Source organism: Octopus sinensis, linkage group LG26 (genome assembly GCF_006345805.1).
Source record: "Octopus sinensis linkage group LG26, ASM634580v1, whole genome shotgun sequence".
Classification (NCBI taxonomy): domain Eukaryota; kingdom Metazoa; phylum Mollusca; class Cephalopoda; order Octopoda; family Octopodidae; genus Octopus; species Octopus sinensis.
Window position 1 is genome coordinate 11,546,554 of NC_043022.1, and position 23,513 is coordinate 11,570,066.

The following is a 23,513-nucleotide window of genomic DNA, read 5'->3' on the forward strand; positions in this document are numbered from 1 at the left end:
CATAAAAAAGCTAAGTAGAAATTAAAATGTAGGAGATAAGAAAAATCTTAATTCTTCAGTGATTCCTATTAGTTTTGTTGAAATTGTGAAAGCATCAGAGAAAACTCCACCAAAATATGTGGCCTTGTGCAAATGCCAGAAATCAGTATTGTTTCTCAACAAGCATGGGAGATAACTACAAATATGTTTCAGTATTATTATGACTTCATCAGTGAAGCCTAATCTTCATTGTGCTTAATGAAGGAGTGAATATACATATTGTGTATTCATTGAGTATAGGAAAATAGATTTCTTTAGAGATTCAATAAGTCATTAATTCCTTGTACATGGAGCACAAGAGATAAAATTAATGTTAACATATATGGAAATCATATTAGTCAATGACTTGTATTGTTTTCTTTTCTGTTTTTTTTTCTTTTGCATATTTATTTTTGATAGTTTTACGATGCCTCCTGCTTTAAATGTATTAGCACTAATTTACCTATTGATTTTTTTTTTTTATGTAGCTGACATCTGTGAATCAAACAAATTGTTTTACCTGTCTAAGTCATTATTATACTATAATAACTGCAGCTACACTGCTTGTCAATTCAATTTCTAGGTTTAAACTTGGATGACTTTTACATTTTTCATCGACTATAAATATTAGTTTCAATGACTTTTCATAATGGGAACATAGTATTAGTGAAGGAAAAAAACTATTATAATATTACAAGTGTAATAATATCTTTGATAATCAAATATTTATCCGTTTATTTTGCCGTCTAAACCAAACTTAAATATCATTTCTAAATTCTTTGATTATTCAGTCATTGAGTCTTTTGAGTTTTGGGAGAAATATCTAACACAAATTCTACTCAGCTTTTTATTTTTTATTTCATTTTTATTTATTTTTTCCATTATGATATTTTATTTACATTTTTATTTATTTTACTTTTTTTATAATTTATTTTAAACATACCCTCTGCTGGCCCTTTGTTGTCACATGAGAGTATGCAGCAGTTTCAAAACCTTTTTCTCAGGCTTCACTATGCTTCAATTTCTCCTGAATTTTACCCTTAATTGGGGCACTCTTTCAGCAATGAAAACCAAACAGTTTTAATATCCTCTATATTTGATTCTTAATGTCCTATATATTTGATGAAAACATTTCTGTCACATAATATCACATTGATATTCTCTAATTTTCTTTGATTTCATACTAAGAGCTGGTGTTATTTTGGTATCTTTCGGTAAATTTTTTTTCTCAATCACTCCTGTTCTGAGACTATTTAGTAAAATAAAAAATGGGCCAACTCACTGAAATATAAGGAATCTATGATTGACCTATGGGTTTCTTTCTTTCTTTCTAACTAAAAGTAAACTTCACATTTACAGAGGGTTGCTTGGTTGGGTCTCTACAGTTAGTAAAATCACTAGTCATGTCACTAATGGTACTGGTTAGCCCCAGGTCAGCCTTTGTTAAATGGGCATATGAAGGAAGGCATTCCAAACTTGATTATCCCAATGTTTTGCTTTATCTAGGAGCACATTGTTCAAGATGTCCTTCTGTTTCTAAGACAATAAAGTGTGATTTGTAGGAATTTAGCTGCTATGTCTAGCATCATTGGATTATTTTGCTGTGTGGTGTTAAAACAGTTGTATGCCTTCATATCACCATATTTGGCAGAGTAGAAAAACTTTGCTCAGATCTGTTCCCTGGAAAGAAGCTTTCCAGATGCATGGTCAACCATAATCAATAGAGGTTATAGGGACATGTACTACATTAGAAAAGTTTATATCTAAAGAAGCACTATTTATTACTCTAAGGTATTTGGGAGGGTCATACTGTAAGTAAAGGAGAAGTTTTGTAGAAAATCTCAGGTTGCACAACTACAATAAAATATGCAATGCAGTTGGCTCTGTGATTGTTTGTTTGATGTAGTAAACAAAATTTACTATGCACATCAACTAATGATGATGATGATAATAATAACAACAATAATAATAACATGAACTTCCAACTTGTTGTCTCTTGAGGTCTCTGGGTGAGACTTGGAGCCAACTTGTACAAATGTAAAGCAAAAGTCAAACATAGAATAATAATAATAATAATAATAATGACGATACTGGTAATAACTAAAGAATTTTCAAGTATAGAAGGCCAGAAGTTTGTGGTAACTAAATCATATCTTACCAAAAAAACACCAACTCTTCCCAGTCATCATCATCATCCTTATAAGCCTCATTTTTAATATTTAGAATGAATATATATGGTTTCAGAAATGCAAATGTATCTAAGCTAATTTTTACAGCTCGACACCCACTGGTCTTAGATACTCTTCTTTTTATAAAGAAATACATTCTATAAAATATAAAGACATACGTACGAAGATTGAATGATTATTATAAATTGGAAGACAAATTAATATTATAGTCCTACAAAATAAAGGTAAGAGATTAGCTGAATCTTTAGAAGATTGGACAAACTGCCTTGCAATGTCTGCTTAGGACTTTTTACATTCTTAGCTCAAATCCCACTAAGGTTAACTTTGCTTTCATCTTTTCTGAGACGATGAAATGAAACCCCAGTCAATACTGGGTCAGTTGATATAATCATCTCTACCCTTCCACCAAATTTGAGGCCTTGTATTAATGTGTCATTTTGACCTACAAATTGGTGGAGTGTCAAGTCAAACCATTTCAATAAATTCTGAATTCAGTTCAAGTTAATTTTGATATTGATGTTTTGAGAATTGATACAACTGGGATCAGACACAGGTTTAATTGACTATTTCTCCATATTGTTCTTGTTAATGACTTTTATGTCATCTAAGTAATTGTATTGTAGAAATAAACCAACTGGAGATTGACTTTGCATTTTATGTGTCTCTGGTACTAAAATATATCAATATCAGCTATATACCGAAGTCGGCTCAGTTGTCTATATTTCCTACTCTGACAAAATTTGGCCTGAATTGATTGCATACAGAATTCATTGTGTCTACACTCCAAGAGCAATCCTTGTTCCAATTCATCTTAACTCACCAGCCCACTCTCACTCTTTCACACATTGGCATGTTGTGTTTACCTCTTGCTTGTGAGCAATGTGTCTTTAATGGCAGCTCTTTTACTCCACCCACCCCCTTCTCTTCTATCAAAACCTTGAAAATTTGCAGTCAGTTCTGACGTTCACCTCACTTCTAGCTAAGTTCTGTTATGCTCGTCCACTCTTTTTCTAAAGCAAACATCCTGCTACTCTTCACACGGTTACTCTCTATACTTACATCTGCACCTCACCTTTCTGCTTATTTTAACTTTGTCTTACTCTATCTGTATGCTGTAGATCACAACTCTATTATTAATTCCATACATGAGAAAATTAGCGTTGAAGACAAATACTTGATGTTAAAAGGGCCCAGTGAACGACAGACCTAAAACAGGGCAATTTGGAAGGAATAGCAGTACTTTCCTGTCACCCACCTATAACAGCTTCTGTATAATCGCCAGTTCTTGTTTTCATCATCATTTTCGTCATCTTCATAACATGATTAACTTAATGTACTATTTATTGAGTTTATTTTATTAATTACTTGGATAAGATAACTTAGCTGTTTCAGCCAAAGATTTGCCCAGGCCATGTCTAACTTAATATCACCACTTGATTAGAAATCAAACGTTTCTAAGTCGTTAATAATTGTCACAGTGATCTCTACTTGTGCTAATAAATGAAGACCTTACACTGAAACATGGCCTAGTCTTTTAAGATTTTCTTGTTTTCTGTGAAAAATACAGTTAATTTCCTACTCTTTGAGGTGACAGCTATTGACTTGTTCTTTATAAAAATATTATTTAGAACAGAATATGATTGGCAGAATATAATTTAAAGTTGTTATCATACTACCAAGATCATAGACATTCACCAACTGCACTGGCTACATTCTATTTTTAATTAATTTTAATGAATTAAAATACTGAAGTTGTCTATTCAGCCTTCATTAACCAGAATTGGTCATTATGCTAATGAATCTTTCCCTTCTCCACATAGTTCACTGCATTATTTATCTTATCACCAACTTTACAGAGATGTAGATACCAAAAATCCCCAGACATTTTACTGTTCTTACTTCAGTGTCTTATTTCTGGTTTTGAATTTAAATCCTGCTACAATCTACTGGAAAATATCATTCATAAGTATTAGGGAAATAAATATCAAGTATAATGGACTGACAGAACAATTAGAGAGTCAGGAAAGACATCTTGCATATAAATTTCGAGATTTTGTGTTCTAACCACAATGCTTGCAATGACACTGGAGCTACAGCGTATCTGCCCCAGCTCAGCAACTTTTTTGTTGGATAGATATCAATGGCATGGAGAGGGAAAGCTTGAATGAAGACTTTCAATTGCCAGTCTTCCTCAAAGAGTATTTATCAAACCTGTACATACATGTGCAGAGGTATGGCCCACCTTGGCTGATAGAATCCTTACAGAGAGAAAAATCAGTGCTTAATAAATTTTGACTGTGTAGGTTTATGTATCTGGTTGACAGCATTGAAGTATGAGGCAAAGGTGCTTTTAAAGTAACTGCTCAATCTATTCAAAGTAAGTAAGCCATCAAGTTCTCCACACTACACCTCAACAAATTCTATAATGAATTCCACAGAGGGGAGATGACATGAACTTCATGTCAATTACATTTAGCTCTCTCTTTAATAAAATACGTCTTGTGGCTCTTTAATATTTCTAAGTGAGAAAGTATATTTATTAATATGAAAGAAAAAAAATATCATATAATATAAAATAATTTAATATAATATTAGAATGACATTGCAAAAAAAGACATCATTGTTTTTAAGAAGTTTACTTTGCATGTAACTTTGCAGGGTTTAATCCCACTGTGTAACATATCAAGGGAGTGTTCTGCCATAGCTTCAGGTTGACCTATACCTTATAAGCAGAATTGTGTAAGCAGAAACTGTGCAAAAGTCTGTTGCATATATATAGATAGATACATAGACAGATGTTACCTCATCACCATTTCGTTGTTAGTAACCAAATAAATTTCAGGTGTCTCATACTTTGGGGGGATGTATCCCATTCTATCTCTTTTTCCTTGCATCTTACTCTTAGGGAATTAAACCAAGAAACATTTTAGTTGATCATTTTCTATATTATGCACTCTCATCTGTTTGTAACAATGAAGTCGTTTTCTGTAGGATTCAACAGAAAAAATATTTTGGGGGTTGTAAACCTAAACGTAATATTTAATTATTTAACTAACTACAAAATTAAGCAACCCACATTTTTTTAGGACAGTCACAAATTCCATCATCATAAATTTGCTGCTGTTAAATTAACACCATTCAAGTAGAGAAGCAGTAAATATCATAAGTGAAACATGAAAGTTTTGATCTCTTTGAAAATATTTCTTCAATTTTATCAAAGACCTATTGCTGAAAGGTGCTGCTTTACCCTGGCTTCTCTTCTTTCTTTGAAATTCTATGGAAAATAAATTCATCTGAAATATCATCTCTAGCAACCTTTTGCAATAATCTCTCCTACTTTAAAACCTAATAGTCTGTTATATTTGTACCTTCAAAATTTCTGCTGCACTCTTCCAAACATGGCTACAAGTTAACATAGTTCATTTTCTAATGTGTGCGGTTAAACAGTAACACAATGCAAAATTATTTCTGTCTGTAAAAGCCATATTACCCCCACCCCAAATCTAACAGTGCAGGTAAAAATATGATAGACAAATATAACAGACTTCAAGTTACACTCTGCTTCTGTTACATCCCATAATTCTCTCAACTTTTACACTTTCCACTGCATGAAAGTCACGATATTCTGCTTTCACCATCACCACCATCTTCAGAAAATCCACCTTTTTATTTTTACCATTAAATCGACCTTTTCATTCTTTATCTCTCTTTAGCCACGAATTCCTACAATTATTATCATTGCACCTCGCTGAATAATTTTTTTGTGAATAAATGTATTAAAAATTCCACGGAAATATAAACTACTTTTATATACTTTATAAAATTTCTAGGTTTAATTATCTCCCTTAGACTAGTTTCACACTTTACCTCCCTTGACAATGCTTTTTTTTTGATAGGTTGTCGGACTTGGTGCTCTGCCATCTCATATATATGTGTGTGTGTGTTTGTAAATACATGTATATATATATATATATATATATATCTGTACTGAGCCTGTTTTCCTCTTGTTTGGAAATTCAGACACACATGCATATATATGCACATACACTTCTCATCTTGTATATATTTTAGTTGATATTTCTTGGAATTTTTTTTCTTTTTGCTTAATTTTTTTTTAATTAGATAAAAAAAAATGAATAAATGTATACAATTATTGCTGACAATTCAAAGTAAATGCATGTATGGAAATAGTTAAGTCAAAGATGTTCTAAGTATATTGCACGACATTCTTGAGAGCAGAATTTGTCTCCATCAGTATTACTTCGTATAACAAGCAGGTAGTTGTAGTGATTGGAGTTATGGTACATAGTAGTCATGAAGGCCTTTGTAATGTGTAGAAATAGTCCTGTTGTTTGCTGCATGTATTAGTTTTTATATGTATTAGTTTTGAAATAGCAATAGTAATTTCTTTGGGGGGAATCATAAAATAGTAAAGGTAAAACTATATGGCATTAGTACATACCACTAGAACATAGAATATTTTCCTTCAAAAGAATTTACAAGATATAATCTATTTTATTCATCTATTTCTACTATATTACTAAATTAATTGCTCCACTCCACCATCTCAAAAATATTTTCAAAAACCCATCACAGAGAATAAAACATTCAATAATTTTCCCAATAACTAGCTGAGGAAAAAAATAATGAATTAAATAGCTTAAAAAGTTTAATAATATATATATATATATATATATATATATATATATATATATATATATATATATATATAACTTGCTGGTACATATGATATTAAATAGTGTGCTCCTTTGTAAAGAAGACAAATCAATGTTGCCTCTGTTGATAAATTTTAAATTTATTATAGCACTTCTATTTAGCTGATTTTTTCCTTTTTTAGAGGCTGTGCTCTCCTCCCTCTTAAGTGTAGTGGACTCTGCTTCTGATTAAAATGTTGTCCTTGTGAGATCCCCCAAATGATTGTCTCAAACAGCTGAAACGTATTCAATTAAAAGCAGGATGGTCTAATGATATTGGACTTACTGTCTTGAAAGCTTGTAAAGTTTACATCCACTGCAAGCATTCCATTATCCTTCTAAATAAAACACCTCTTTATTCTACAACACCCTCCATTTACCTAACAGTGAAATCAAACAAGATCTTTATTTCTATTATTCACAAAAGATTCAATCTACAACATTGCATGAGCCTACATATGGATAAAGCCTCATTAATTGTTGACAGAAGTGCATAAAATATATAGACAACTCTCTTCATCTTATATCCTTTCTGTAAAATATTCTATTTGGATAAAACATTAGTTTGTGAATTGGACTTTACAAATTTGTTACAAAAGTAATTTTTGAAGTTTCCAATACACAAGGTACTTCCTTCTGTTGATTAACTAATGATTAGGGATATTGTTACGAGCTTCCCATGGCAGAAGAGACCCATACCTCACAGCAGACGCGTTAAAACTGATCCTTCTAGTGGTGTAAAGCACTCACAACAAAGCCACATAAAAGTGCTCTTGTGGTGCCACTTAAAAGCACCTGTGTGGTGTCACGTAAAAGCACTTCTGTCATGCTACATAAAAGCACCCGGCACTCTCTGTAAAGTGGTTTGCATTAGGAAGGGCATCCAGCAGTTGAAACCATGCCAGATCAGACTGGAGTCTGGTGCAGCCAGCTCTGGTCACACCGCATGGACAGTGGACATGTAAATGGTGATGATGTTTAACACTACATTTAGTGTTCCTATATTTGATTAACTTGTGATTTCAAATAGACAGGAGGATATTTATAATAGTTTTAAAACAAAGTTCAGTTTTTATCTCTGTTAGATTTAGGGTTGGGTGGGGTTAGATAGACAGAAAGGTAACCCATAGACAAATTTAACTTGTAGGAAATCTGCTGCTATATAAATATGCTAAGTCAGCTCTTTAATTAATAAGCAAACAGAAAATGAATATTATTAAATCATAAATGTAAGATGACTTAAAAAAGCAGATTAATTGAAGGAAAATAGATTAAAAAATGAAGTACAACAATTATAACATTTGTTTTAATCTAAATTTCTCGAAGTTATATCAGGTAACAAATAAATATAAAAAAAGAAACCGAAAGGAATTATCTCCCTTTTTCTTTCATTTTATTTCTAGCCGCTGATGAATTGCCCCGCTTGCCAATAGGAAAGTGATATTTGTCATGCTTCTTACCATTTTGTTTTGCTTGTGTTGTGATGTGTTTTTGAGTGTTGTTTTCATTTTTTCCTTTGTTACTTTGTGATTCTATATTCTTTTATATTCTATTCTCTATGTTTATTTTTGTTCAGTGTTTCTTGAACAGATTGCTATGTTGTCTGGAGTGTACCTTGTAAATAAATAACCCTTTAGCATTCAAGCTAGTCTAATCTACAATATTTAATCAAACCAACCTAATCTGTAATTTTTAGTCAAACCCACCTAATCTGTAATAATTTGTCAAACCAGCTTTACTCACCTTGTATTATGTTAACTTTACTCCTTGACGAAAAATCCCCAACTCTCAGTAAATTTTATAAAATGTCACACTTTTCTTTGTTTCATAATCTTCTTATGATTTCATTGACGTATCTGAATGCTGAAGGGCTAAACAAACAAGTTGTGTAATGTGTTAAAACATAACCCAGTTTAATCTTCTTTGCTACTGTTTGTTGTTGTTGTTCTTGTAACTATTTACCATTCAAACTGGCCAAATCTAGCATTTGTAAAACATCACTCTCTATTTGTCTAAACTGAGAACTTTATGATATGTAGCTACTGGTAGCAGGAAATGTTTCTACTGAATCACGTCTTATCTTAGTCATATTGTTTCTTAGTTTAATATGTTGTTCATGGATGTTGACATTTCTAACACCATTAATACCATGAATGCTAATGGTTTAAACTATATATATATATATATATATATATATATATATATATATATATATATATATATATATATATATATTACATATATATATAATTTAAACAACTAGCAACAAATATTTTCTTAATTAATCTCTATTTTTTCCCTTTAAAATTAACCATACAAAGCATTATTATTTAAAAGATTAAAGCATTTAATTATGAACTGCATTAATGATACCATGTTGGTAAATAAATGTTAACAATGAAAAAGAGAAATTAATGAATTTTTTCTTCTTAATTTGAAGTTCTAAAAGAATTTGTTTTAACTTGTTTTAAAAATTAATTAAATATAAATTATTTATTTTTTTAAACAAAACTTATAAACTAATATTTCATATATTAAAAATAAGAAAATGCACCTTGAAGTGAAGAAGGAAAATTAATTAGCAGATGAAGAGTTTTTGCATATTTTGTTGTTTCTTTGAATTAATAATTTATATTTTTCTTATTCTTTCTTCTGATTAATTAACTAATTTTTAATTATATAATACAACTATACAGAATAAATAACCAACAGGGAATATAAATAAATATAATATATATTTAATTATTGCTGTAAAGTAATTTTGGAGTTTAAAACCTGTAAAACTTAAAGACAGATAAGATATGAATCTAAATATATCTATCTATAGATTGATTTCAGTCTAACAAGAAAGTTTGTAATTTTGGCAATTCAAAGAAGCTGATTCACTGTTATGTTGGATATTGTGATTTTTCAGTTGCCATGCACAAGCTTTCTTTCTCACTCTTACATTCCACCTCTCTTTTACATATACTTGTGGTTTTAATTTCAAATTTACCTTACAGCAGAACTAAATGTGTTTTCACAAACAGAATTAACCTGAATTTTTAATATAAAACCATAGGAAATACATCAAAATTTCCTAAAATTAACACAACTGGGGAAAATTTTAACCTTGAATGACCAAAATGTCTGTGTTTAATATTTTGTTTTTCTTTTTGTCTACAACTTGTGTGAAATAACTATTTATATTTCATTTTCTTCTCCTTTTATGTTGTCTTTCTCATGCTACATTGTCTTCTAATTGTTGGTCTGTTTCTTCTTCTATCTCTAGCTAGCATGTGGGTCTTCAAAACATATGGTTTTGACAACTAACTTGTCGTCGCCCATTCCTTCTTTCTCTTATAAATTTCAATATATAGATCATTCAAATAAATATTTTAACTTGTTACACCACCACAAAACCTTTTCCTCCAAATTATCAACTTCTTCCAAATTCTACCAAAAGCAACGTTGTTGTTCAACCTTCTGAAGGTGATAAACGAAAGTACAAGTCAAGCACTGAGGATGATTTTATTATCTGAAAATCTCCTAAAATTTATGGCCTGATGTGTATGTTAGCATGTCACACAAAATGCTCAACAGCATTTCTCTGGCTCTTTATGTCCTAAGTTCAAATTCAGTTGAGGTCAACTTTACCCTTCCTCCCCCTAGGGTCAACCAAATAAAAAGCAGTTGAGCACTGGGGTCGATGTAATCATCTTTTACCCACCTTTGAAATTTTTGTCCTTGTGCCAAAATTTGAAACCATTATTATTGTGATTATTATTAGCAACAAAGAATGTCTTAATTTTCCTGCTACTAATGAATGTACCACAGTTCTTGGAACTAAAAAAAAACGTATGACAATCCTTTGGGTCCTGATGAATGTTGTACAATAATTCTCCACGCAGTAATGCAATGTGTTGTAAATCTTCCCCCAATAAACAAGCCATCTTGTGGTATTGTCTTCTCAACTCTTCCAGACCCTTGTCTGTTTTCATAGATAAACAGCAAATAATGGTGAGAAACTCAATGACAGCTGTGTGGTCAGTTGCAGTTGTTGCCTTGCTGTTAGATCTGGACATTACTGGGAATATATCAGACAAAAAAGAAAAAAAACAATAATCATCCTTGTATCTATATAATGTTATATTTATTCTTAAACCAATGAAAGAAGCCTGCAAGTAGTCTTTTAACCTGCTTAAAATAGCAGCTAAATTACCATCAAATTGCAGCCTTAATCAAATAACAGCGCTTATTTGATAATGTCTTGGATATACAAAAATATACCATGGTCAAGACTGGAATGTCTTTCTAGTCATACATAGGTCTGTTTGGTTAATTATGGCCTGTGATTAAGCAACAGCAATAGCAACAACAACATCTATCTGTTGAACAATTTCAGTGTCAGTTTTACTATTGGTGTTTCTGTATCCATTTCGTTGTCCACAATTGTCACAAGCCCATGTTGGACATTATAAACATAATGACACAAAAGCAAAAAGACTGTTTTTATTTTTGTTTTCAGTTTAGTCAGAGAATGAGAAGGAGACAGTGTTTGCAAAAGAGATCAACTATCTTGAATTTTAACAAACTAGCTCAACTGTTTAATATCCTTCAACTACACACATACCACAGAGGCAGTTTTTTTTCCCTAGAATGACCTTAACTGCAGTGGCTAAAACAAATAAATCACACACACACATACACACAAACATCTACATGCATGCACACATACACAAACTTCTAAATTTCTTTTGCTTTCTATCATTTTGTATTCTTTTTCCCCCCCTGTCGGTGGGTCGGGTGAAGGCAGGGATTAAGGACGAGGTTGTGCATTTCTTTGTTGTCTTTTTTTGTTTGTTCTTTGTCTTTGTCTCTTAATATTTCCTGATTACTTTCTTCTTTTTATTTATTCCTCTTTGCTTTATTTTGTTTCTTTTCTTTTCTTTTTTTTTAATTTCAAAGGAATGTCACTAATATTTATTTAACAAAATAAACTATCTTACAAAACACATACATTGGTATATCTTTCACTTCTTTCTGTCTTTATCTATCTACCTATCTATCAATATTTATATATATGTATAAAATATATATATATATATATACTACAAAATTAGAGAATGGAGAAACATACTTAAATCAATAAAACATCAACTATCCGATGATACCCAATCAATACTTTAATACACCATTACATATGAGTAAAGGCATTATACAAAATGAGATATACAGTAATAGTAAAAAGATAAAGAGATATAAGTAAAAAATTTCAAATATAATATGCAATTAAATCAAAACTGACAGCTGTTTCGGCAGTGAGGGCAGTCATACCTCATTTAACCTCTAAGCCATAAAGGCAGGTATAAATGAGGCATTAACAAGGATGCCCCACGGCCTCTTCAGAGAATTAAATTAAATTTGTTATAATTGTGAAAAATATTATATAACCATATACATATAAATATAAAAATATAAAAATGTAAAATATAAAAACTTATACATCATAATGCTACACTTATATAATATAATACTCATTGGTACAATAAAGGAAGGTAAACAGAACAAAATAAAACAAAATATATATCAGTGTATATATTAATATTAATAAGTACCGATATTATACATATTTGGCTAATAGTTTTTTTAAAAAAACTAACACAAGGGAGATGAAAAATAATAATTAAAACCATGGTTCAGTTCATAAAATTCTAAAGCTATGAAAGTTAATAAAAATTACTATTAATATTAATAATAAAAATAATAATAATAATAATAGATACAGTTAAGTTTGCACCAAGTCCATCCTTTCAAGATCGAAATAACTATGAGTTTAGAAATGCTGATCACTAGGTAAAGAAAATTTAGATTAATTCGATTGGCTATTGGTTTGAAATTTAAATCACAAAAGAAAATTATACGGTTGGTTAGTCAAGGAACGCCAATATTCACACACGCATCTACAGATCAATCGCACATACACACATAGTTATATGTATATACATACACTTATACACATACATAATCACAAGCAACAACTAGCACATAGATAAACAAAAAGGGAAGCAACTATGCTACCATTTAGTCCTTCAAAATTATAACTGTGCCTCAAATAACGAAAAAGAACCACCCATGCATTTCATAAAATATTTAATTTAGATATAAATATATTTTTAAATATCAGTATGTTACTAAGTCAGATAATTATTTCATGGGTAACTTAAAATTTATAACACTGGTTTGTTGCATAGTAAACATACGGTTGTTAGATTTATCGTAAGTTTGTTATGATTCCAAGTACGCTAAATTATAAAATATAAAATATATATTAATTTATATATTATAAATAAATCACTTATTTACTTAATAAATTTAATGCCATAATATACCAGTTTAGGCATTAAAAAATAGAAGGGGAAGTACTAATGTAAACGCTTATGAGAACATCACAGAAATTTTTTAAAATTTATATTATAAATACTTAAGATAAAATGTGATAAGATAAATAAGAAGGAATAAATACGAAGGAATAAATACGGTTATACACATATTATAAGTACAAACCAGTATATATGTATTCATATATTATTAAAATTAAATAAAAATAAATGATAGATATGTATGTATAAAACTACCCTAGTATAAGTAAATAAGTAAAAAATAAATAGATAACAAATTAGATGACTTGATATGTATGTAAACATCTACACTTAAATAGGCAAATAAATAAATAATTAGAAGACTAAATGCAGAGATTGATAACATTACAATAAAATAAAATAAAAAATAAATAAAGTGAATATATATGTTATATTGTTGAAAGTAAATATGTATGGAAGGATAATTTAAAGTACAGATCCAGAGGACTATAGATATAAACTAAATATATAAGGCTGGTAATATTTATAAAGCCAAATGTATGTAAATGAGAAAATGAAAAAAATGAAAAAGGTTTATTAGTAAGTAGCATAAGATACAAATTAAGGTGAGTACAAAGAAAGACCAAATATACAATAAAAACCTTCCAAATAAACACATACAAAAAACCTATATTCTCAACCTAAACACACCAAACTCATAAAAGGCTCTCATATATTACATATACAATATCATTACATTATCTAGAGCTAGGTATCTAACCAAGATATACATATATACTATGCAATATACTATGCAATATTAGAAAACTTCAAAAATCACATATTACAAGGCAAATACCAAAATGAATATGTTATTTCGTGTCATATTGCATTTCCCTTAAAAAACAAACAAAAACCCACATACAAAAAACAAGAAACAAATAATACTAGACACATCTATTATTATTATACAAATGTAGCTATAAAAATTATAAAATTATAAATTTATAAGTTGTATACTTAAGAATTATAGAAGACCACAGGTATAGTTAGTTAAAGAAGGGAGTTAAAAAATTAATAATAGTGGAAGTGCTAAGTTCTATTTGAATCTAGAAAAGGTGAACGGTAGCCTATGAATGCAAAAGAAGTTTTTTTCATTAATGTTGTTAATAATTTGCCGACCCGCTTTAATAATGAAAAAAATTTCATTAATACATAGAGAGCATTTTTTATTTTTTCCATTATACACAGGTGCTGAAGTTAGTATTTTCCAGTTTAATCTAAAATCTAAGTTCTTACTTTTAAGTTCCCAAATGTATGCACTTAGCCCTGTAGAGTACATTCTATTTTTATTTCTAAAAGTATATCTGTGATAATTCAATCTTTGTTTTATGCTATTCATAGTTGCCCCGATATACACCCTACTACTCAATTGTGTATCTACAGTGCATTGGTAAACTACCTCCTTCCTGAGGCATTGATTACCAAATACACATTTATTTTTGTTTCTGCTATTACAAAGATTAACAGAATGAGGAAATCTAAGATTGGTCTCCACCCCTATACTACCATTCACATTATAAGTGTTACAATTGTTATCATCATCCAAACCCAAAATCAACGAATGAGTTAATTTCACATTATCGGCTAATTGCATATTATATTTGAAATTTTTTACTTATATCTCTTTATCTTTTTACTATTACTGTATATCTCATTTTGTATAATGCCTTTACTCATATGTAATGGTGTATTAAAGTATTGATTGGGTATCATCGGATAGTTGATGTTTTATTGATTTAAGTATGTTTCTCCATTCTCTAATTTTGTAGTATTAATTTACGGTAATATTATTACCTTTACCCATATAATACAATAGATGAACTGATTGTTTGACAATTTTTAACATCTATGTATTAATCTTGTTGGGTACCTATCTGGCAGTATATTGGATATATATTATCCCATGGTGGGTTGAATTTTCAACCCCTATCTCATTTTATAACCTATATATATATATATATATATATATATATATATAAATGTGTGTGTGTTTGTGTAATATGTATATGCCGCAAAACTTTTTATTGTGAATATCAAAAGATATTGTACTTAATATGATTTTAAAGTAACACACACACACACACACACACACACACACACACACACACACACACACACATATATATATATATATACATATATATATATGTATATATATATATATATATATATATATGTATATATATGTGTGTGTGTGTGTATATATATATATATATATATATATATATATATATATATGTAAGGTCTGATACAAACTATTGGCTATGCATGAGTTTTTCCATGTTATATGTTCTTGAAAAAACAATTTTCATATCAGTACATATTTACTCAAAATGTAAACTTATAAATGTAATTCTTAGTTGTATAAAAACAAATTTTATTAAAAAATTACAGATTACATTTGCAATTTTCATAGTGAGGAAATATGTGCAGGCTTGGAGTTTGTTTTCTGTAGGTCAGAAACATGAAATAACCCATTTGTATTCAATAGTTTGTACTGCTGTGTATATATATATATATATTTATATATGTACATTTATATACATATATATTCGCATTCATACCCACATATACACACAAACACACACTCACACATAGATATATATATATACATATACATTGATATATGTGTGGTTGCGTTGATAAAAATCTATATAAACATGTGTAATTCTTTATCTTCTTAATAGATTCTTCACCTGGAAGCCGAGTTGGCTTAAACCTGCGCCAGCCTCTGTACTTGGGTGGAGTTGACCCACAATACAAAGTTGCTGATGGTACAAGCATCAGTACTGGTTTTGTCGGATGTATTGGAGAGGTAAGTTTCCCTTCTGCCCAATGAGAACAATATAAAACAGTTGAAGGTGACACTAATACTTGAACCTTCAATTGTCTCGTTATTCATTTCATATAAGTTTTCAGTTTGTTATTTTTTCATTCACCTTCAGTGATGTTTAGAACAACAACAACATGTGTTCCCCAGCAAGCATTTTGTGTGTTTGTGTGTGTGTGCCCCTGTTTAAAGATTTATGCATTATATAGTGGTTGGTGTTAGGAAGGGCTTCCAGCTGTAGAAACACTTCCAAATCAGACTAGAGCCTGGTGCAGCTTCCTGGCTTCCCAGATCCCGGCTGAACTGTCCAACCCATGCTAGCAAAGAAAACGGACGTTAAATGATGATGATATATACATATATGTATGTGTGTATGTATATATGTGTGTGAGTGTATGTATAAATGTGTGTGTGTATACATCTTTTGAATTGTTGTTGTGCAGTCCCTGTTCGATTGAGATGGTCAAGGAAGATAAATGAATCTGGAAAGCCAACTATTTCAGTAAGGTCATTCAGTTGCTTAATGAATATCCCAAATGCTTAATCATCAATGCAGACGGTGTTGGCTCCAGACAGATGCAGACCTGTATGTCACTCAGGGACCATGCAGTTGCCCTCATGGGTAAACACACAATGATAAGGAAGGTCATAAGATGTCATCTGGAACACAATGCAGCCCTTGAAATATTGTTACCACACATTAAGAACAATGTTTTGGTTTTGTGTTCACTTAGAGTAACTTGGTTGATATCAGGTACAGATTGACAAATAAGGTAAAAGTTTCTGCTTGTGTTGGTGCTGTAGCTCCTTGGGATGTGTTGATACCTGCTCAAAATACAGTTCTTGGCCCTTAAGAGACTTCTTTCTCCCAAGCTTTGTCTATCCCAGCAAAAATCTCCAGGGGTACTAGTGAAATCTTATATATATATATATATATATATATATATATATATATATATATATAGTTATTAATATTTGGGTGTATGTATAAATATGTGTGTGTGTATATCTTTTAAATTGTTGTGGTGCAATCCCTGTTCCATTGAGATGGTCAAGTTATATATATATATATATATATATATATACACACACACACACATACACACACGTGTAGATGTATGTATAAATTGATTTCAAATTTTGGCACAAAGCCAGCAATTTCGAGAGAGCGGGTATATTTACAGGTGTACATATATATGTTGCTCCAGTTCACTCAGCTGAAAAGGAATAACCCTGTGATCATCTGGCATTCCATTCAGTTGGAATGTTGGGCTGTTCCTCCCTTAGCCAACAGGGTGGAATTATTTGACATCTACAACAATGCGAGGAATCACATTGTGGCTGATAGTGTACAACCACAGCTGATGGTTTGGTTTATACAGTGATGCAGTGACACACACACATGCAGTGCTTTGAAACTGAATCCAAGAGATTGCATGAAGAGAGGAGAAAATATTGTCCCCCTGCAGCTGTTGTTTGGGAGTCACCTTCTGTGCCACAGGATGTGCCGGTCTTATATTGGTCTTGTCAGGCACATCTACTCCCATAAGAATGAGCTGGGGGCAGAAAAGAGGTTGAATGTCTTTGATTGATGCTGTTATTATCTTTGACGAGCTGTCATAAGCAAAGCAAGTCTAGTAGCCTGTTACTTGAGAGTTTCTGCAGCACGTAGTTGGATCTTCTGATATCTCAGCTTGTGTACATATGCACATACGCATACATGCACACACACGTATTTATGCATGATGTTCTCAAGTGCCCTTTTACTCAGATTGTTAGATCTAAATATTAAGGGTCTTCATTGTACATGAGAATTAATTTAAGTAGTCCACTTAACTAAATGACATCATGTGGCATCTAATTTCATCTGCTTATGTAATTGTTCTCTCTCTCTCTCCCTCCCTTTGGGTTTAAATTTCTCCACTCTCTTTTTTCTTCCTCTACATCATGTTCTAATCTCTCCTCTTCCTCTGACATTTCCCAGTCCTCCTTACTCTCCCAGAGTGAATCACTCACTCACTAATTTTTCCTCTCCTCTTCATTCCATCAGCTTGAAGTCAATGACAGAGCAGTCCACTTAATCAAAGATGCCCAAGAAAGTTCCGATATCATCGACTGCGGTGAGAAACGTCCCTGTGACAGGAAGCCCTGCAAGAACAACGGCCTCTGTGAAGACATCTCGATTAGTGAATACCTCTGTATCTGTGATCCACAATATTCAGGTCAGTAGATTCTCCACTCAGACGTTTTCTCTTTTATATGTTTTAGTCATTGGACAATGGCCATGCTGGGGCATCGTTTTGAAGGATTTAGTCAAACAAATACCTGTACTTATTTTCTTTTTTAGTTTGGTACTAAGTTATGGGAATGTAAAGAAACCAATACTATTTGCCAAGTGGGGGACAAACACACACTCAGACACACATGTAATCAATGGGCTTCTTTCAGTTTCTGTCTACCAAATCCTCTCACAAAGCTTTGGTTGGCCCCAGGTGACACTTGTTCAAGGTGGTGGCATTCAGTGGGGCTGAACCCCAAACCATGAGCTTGAGGAGTAAACTTCTTATCACATAGTCACACCTGCAAATATGATCATTCCCGAGTGTTTTATTTTTGCTTGTTTTTCTTTTTTCATTCTGTTTTTGTTTGTTTTTTATCTATCGGCTGAATCATTAGAGTATCTGACAAAATACTTTAGTTACAGTACTTTGTTCTGAGTTCAAATCCTGCCCAGTTCCAGTTTACTTTTCATATTTCACAAGTTGATTTGGTAAATACCAGTCATGTACTGGAAGAGGGATGGAACGTAATATTCCCCTGACCATGTAGCATTTAAAGTGGCCATATCAAGCACAAATATTCTACATGTTTTACATGATAAACAGCTGGATCAAGCCTCTTATACCAACTCTACAATGTCAGTCTAAAAATCACATCATTGAAATCTCAAGGCCAGGAGATAATAGTTAATTAATTCAAAACAATGTGAATAAATAAGCATTAGATTTGAAAGAGTAATCTGGATGCTAAAGGCTGTAAGCAATCCTACATGTGAAGTGAATTGTAATAGGAGACTAATTTTAAAATTATGATTAAATCAGATAGAAACATGTTGGAAAAACATACCTTTTAGTATTACTGCCGTAGTGTAGCAAGTCATAATAAACCTTTATCGGCGGTAATATGACATCCTGGTCATGTTGGCCAAATAAGTATAATTGTTAGTTTCCCATTGGTTAAAATTACTGCCCATATTTGAATTCTAACTTTCGTCAAAGAGAAATCTTTCATGAAATATGGTTCTTAGAATTCAAGTATGAGCAGTTATAAAAACCCTGATTTTTGGGAAATTAATCAGTGTTCGTTGGTCATCGCTCAATCCCATGACACTCACTCTCTTGAGATATTCGTTATTGCCATGCCAAGTCTCTTACCTAATTCAACAAGGCTATTTTGAATTGTTGTTTAAAACTCTTGTAGCTTAGTTATGAAAGAATTAGTTAATATGACAGTCTGCTTTTGACTTTAAAAAATGTACTGTAAATATTAAATGTTTGTAAATAAACTTAGTAAATAATTTCTTTTTCTTCATTTTCTTCAACCTGTTGATGAAATTTATTTCTGCAACTATGAAACTGTTATTATAGCGATGAAAAAGAGCAAGCTTTATTATCTTCAACATTCATGCACGTTCAGCGTCTTGGGGTGTATAATTCACCGCAGCGTTTACGCAGCCTGAGTTAAGATTTGTGTATGGTGATAAATACTTACAATTAAGTTATAAGTGACACATTTATCACTATAGTGATAAATATTTATATTTATTATCTCTTCCAAGTGAAAACCATTATAAATTAATGACCTACCATTATACTGCTACTACTATGCTACTAATACAGTACCACTATACTTGCAAGCTAAACTTATTCTTTGCACCCCTCTCTCTTTCTACACCTCCCTCCTTCACTGTTTTACCACACCTTCTTCAGGCCTTATGCTTTCACATCTGTTAAAAAAATAAATATTACTTTGTTCTAACAGAACATCCACATTTAAGTGGGGATAAATATTTACCTTGTGGTATTAATTCTATCTCTGTCGCTAATATATATATTTTTAATAAGCTCACTGGCTAATTGCAACACCAGCGCCTGTTCTGGCACTGTTTTTATGTATATCATTGGTGGGGGGATGAGTTGCTGCTATCTCTAGTAGTCAAGCATCCATCCTTAACAAAACCAAAGAAGGTTGAAATCACATGATCTGATGATCTCAGTACTGAAGATGGTGAGGAATCATCTCCCCACTTCAGATATCAATAAGTCTGCATTTTGTACCTAAAGCCACTAATGGAGTTTCTCTCACGGTATCTACCACAGTATAGTTTGTTCTAATGGAACATCCGCATAAATATTACCTCCACATTTGTATCTCTTCCTCTTGTCAACCCTCTCACCCCTTATTGTGCTGATGAAGGAAGCTTCTAAGTGGTCACTTGACTTACTAAAAGAAATAGCTGCAAAATCTCTCTCAGATCATGTGACCCTAGATATGTTGTATACTCTATCCGAGGAATAAAATGGTGTCATGATCATAGGTTCAGTCAGAGTTGACCTGGGGCTAAACAACAGCAGCAACAACTGTGTCTCACTACCAGGTTGTGTGCAAACTGGGATTTATTTCCCTGGAACATCAGCTTGCTGGAATTCCCTGTCGCCAGCCAACATTTTTCCAGCAGATATTAATTTATCAATGATAACACTAAACATTAACTCTATTGAGCATAGGTCATGAATATGTGATGAAAGAAAAAAACCTAATATTAATGAGTTTGATGAATATGGAAGATAACACCAGACATGTTTCAGTCTTATTAGATTTCATCAGCAAAGCATAGAGAACCACTAAGCAGTGGACATGAATAGGCCTGAACAAATATTATAATTGAACAGAATTATGTATGTGTGTCTCTTCTGTTGATGTTAATATCTTTTGCTCCTATTTTCCTTTCTCCTAAATATTTATTCTTTACTAAGACTCTTGTTGATTGTCTTCCCTACCTAACCATTCTCCAATATAAGCTGTCTTGAAACATCCTTTTCACTGATACCTCTCTCTCTCTCTCTCTATATATATATATATATATATATATATATATATATATACCTACCTACCTACCTACTCAAACAAAGGTCCTCATCAAAAAGACTTCATCATTTTGCCAGAGGCAACCCAACTTTTCTCTAGTTCTGAACTGTTTGTACTCTCTAATTGATGACTTCTGATGCTCCTAAACTCTTTCTATCCTCACTGGTGGCAGGCATAGAAAGGTTATGAACACTCCTCTCTTCTTTTTCATCTTCAAACTAAATACTATAAAAAGTAAAATTAACAAATATTTTTTTACTGATATTTTTAACCATATCTTTCTTTTTTATAGGAGAACGTTGTAAATCAAAGGTTGACATTTGCACCAATAACCCCTGTCAAAATGCTGGCCTCTGCTCAGTTACCGGTGCTGGTTACCGCTGTGACTGTCAACTTGGTTTCATTGGTCTCAATTGTGAAAACGGTAAAGCTAAAGTTTTTGTTGTTATTTATTATTTTTCAAAAAAAAAAAAAATTATTCGATTAATTCTGTCATTCGCTTTATTTTATCAAAAATGTATTTAGTATTCAGGATAATATATTCTAGGTATCCTTAATGAGCTCTGCATCACACATTAAAGATGGTAAATTTTCTTTATAATTATATATTTTTGTAGTATCATAATACCCAATCTCTCCTGCCCCAGAATATGGTCCCTCACAAATTTTCTCCCTACTCATGTCTTTCCACACTTGTTACTATTCTACAATGTTGTAGAACAAAGATGCTCTCAATTTTCTGAACGTACACTGATTGAGCAAATATCCAAGAGGGAGGGTTTGTTTCACTAAATATCCTATAGATATACAATGCCTTCAAGATCTTTGCTTTACCATTGTTAGATCCCATTACACAAAGACAAATTTTGGTGTCATAAACCCAACTGTGGCTCATTTGACTGCTAACTTAACTGAATGCTGGTCTGTGTAAAAACAACATAGTTTTGATATATTCATTGTGTTCGGCTGAGAGAGGGCAATAAATGGTCATTGATACTACTACCCTTATTACAAAACAAAGTTTGTTTCGTGGCTTTACTGAACACAACACACTCCCACTAAGTCTTTGATGTACCACACCAAACCTCTATACACATATACATAAATATACATGTATACATATATATTGATATATTCTTACACAAAGCCACAGCTACATATATACAGTCCTACCTAATATATATACACATACATTTATACATCAATATACACAAACACATACATATCCATATATTTATATACATTTATGTCTACAATTGAAAAAATAAACTAATTATAAGTTAAATAACTATAAATACACAACACGTTCATTAAATAAATAAACGAGAACCTATCAAACTAATGTAATCACTAACCAATCATTAAAATAGATTTATATATCTCATATTTTGTATAAGTAGTGTTACTGGCCTTGCGGCCCAGTGGATAAGGGTGGTAGGTAGGGAGTGTGATATGATTTTATTTTTTCTGTAAATGGAGAAGGGAGGTAAAAAAAAAAACACTGAATACTTTTACAAGGATTGAACCTTTGTCCAAGGGGTATATGTGTTGCTGTGTCCATGTCTTTACCCACAAGACCATTGAGACAACAACAATAACTAGTTTGAAAATTATATATTTAAACCTATCAAACTAATGTAATCACTAACCAATCATTAAAATAGATTTAAGTATCTCATATTTTGTATAAGTAGTATTACTGGCCTTGTGGCCCAGTGGTTGGTGACAAACAAGACAGTGGGGTAGATAGAGGTGATATGATCTTATCTTATTTTTTCTGTAAATGGAGAAGGAGATGGGGGAAAAAAAAACACTGACTACTTTTACAAAGGTTGAACCTTTGTTAAAGAGGTTCATGTGTTGTGTCCATGACTTTACCCACAAGACCATTGAGACAACAGCAATTACTAGTGTGAAAATGATGTATTTAAACCTATCGAAACAAAAGAAAAAAAAACAATCAGTATGGGCCAAGACTGATCCTGTGGGATGACGTCAGCAGCTGGACATCAGCAGCCGGGTGCGTTGACCGGAAGCTGGGGCAACCGGAAGGGGTCAGCCGTCAGGCGTGCGCAGGGAGCGGGGAATTGCGCCCTTTCCAACGTGGGTCGTGCAGGTGACAAGACGTGTGAGGACGTCGCTAAGGGTTTGGGCTAGCAGCTGCTATCGTTAGTGTTCGGGTCGGGGCTGTGAGGAAGGACTAGTCATC

The 23,513-nt window shown here is 31.9% G+C and overlaps 1 protein-coding gene across 3 annotated transcripts in view; it reads left to right on the forward strand.

Annotated features, from left to right (window-relative positions):
* LOC115224757 (basement membrane-specific heparan sulfate proteoglycan core protein) overlaps nt 1-23,513 on the forward strand; it is a 369,665-nt gene that overhangs the window by 330,168 nt on the left and 15,984 nt on the right. For all 3 annotated transcript variants that reach the window (XM_029795652.2, XM_036513837.1, XM_029795655.2), the window contains 4 exons: nt 8,326-8,355; nt 16,014-16,141; nt 18,207-18,378; nt 21,597-21,728. In XM_029795652.2, the coding sequence (XP_029651512.1) occupies nt 8,326-8,355; nt 16,014-16,141; nt 18,207-18,378; nt 21,597-21,728 (462 nt within the window). The remainder of the gene's footprint in view (nt 1-8,325; nt 8,356-16,013; nt 16,142-18,206; nt 18,379-21,596; nt 21,729-23,513) is intronic.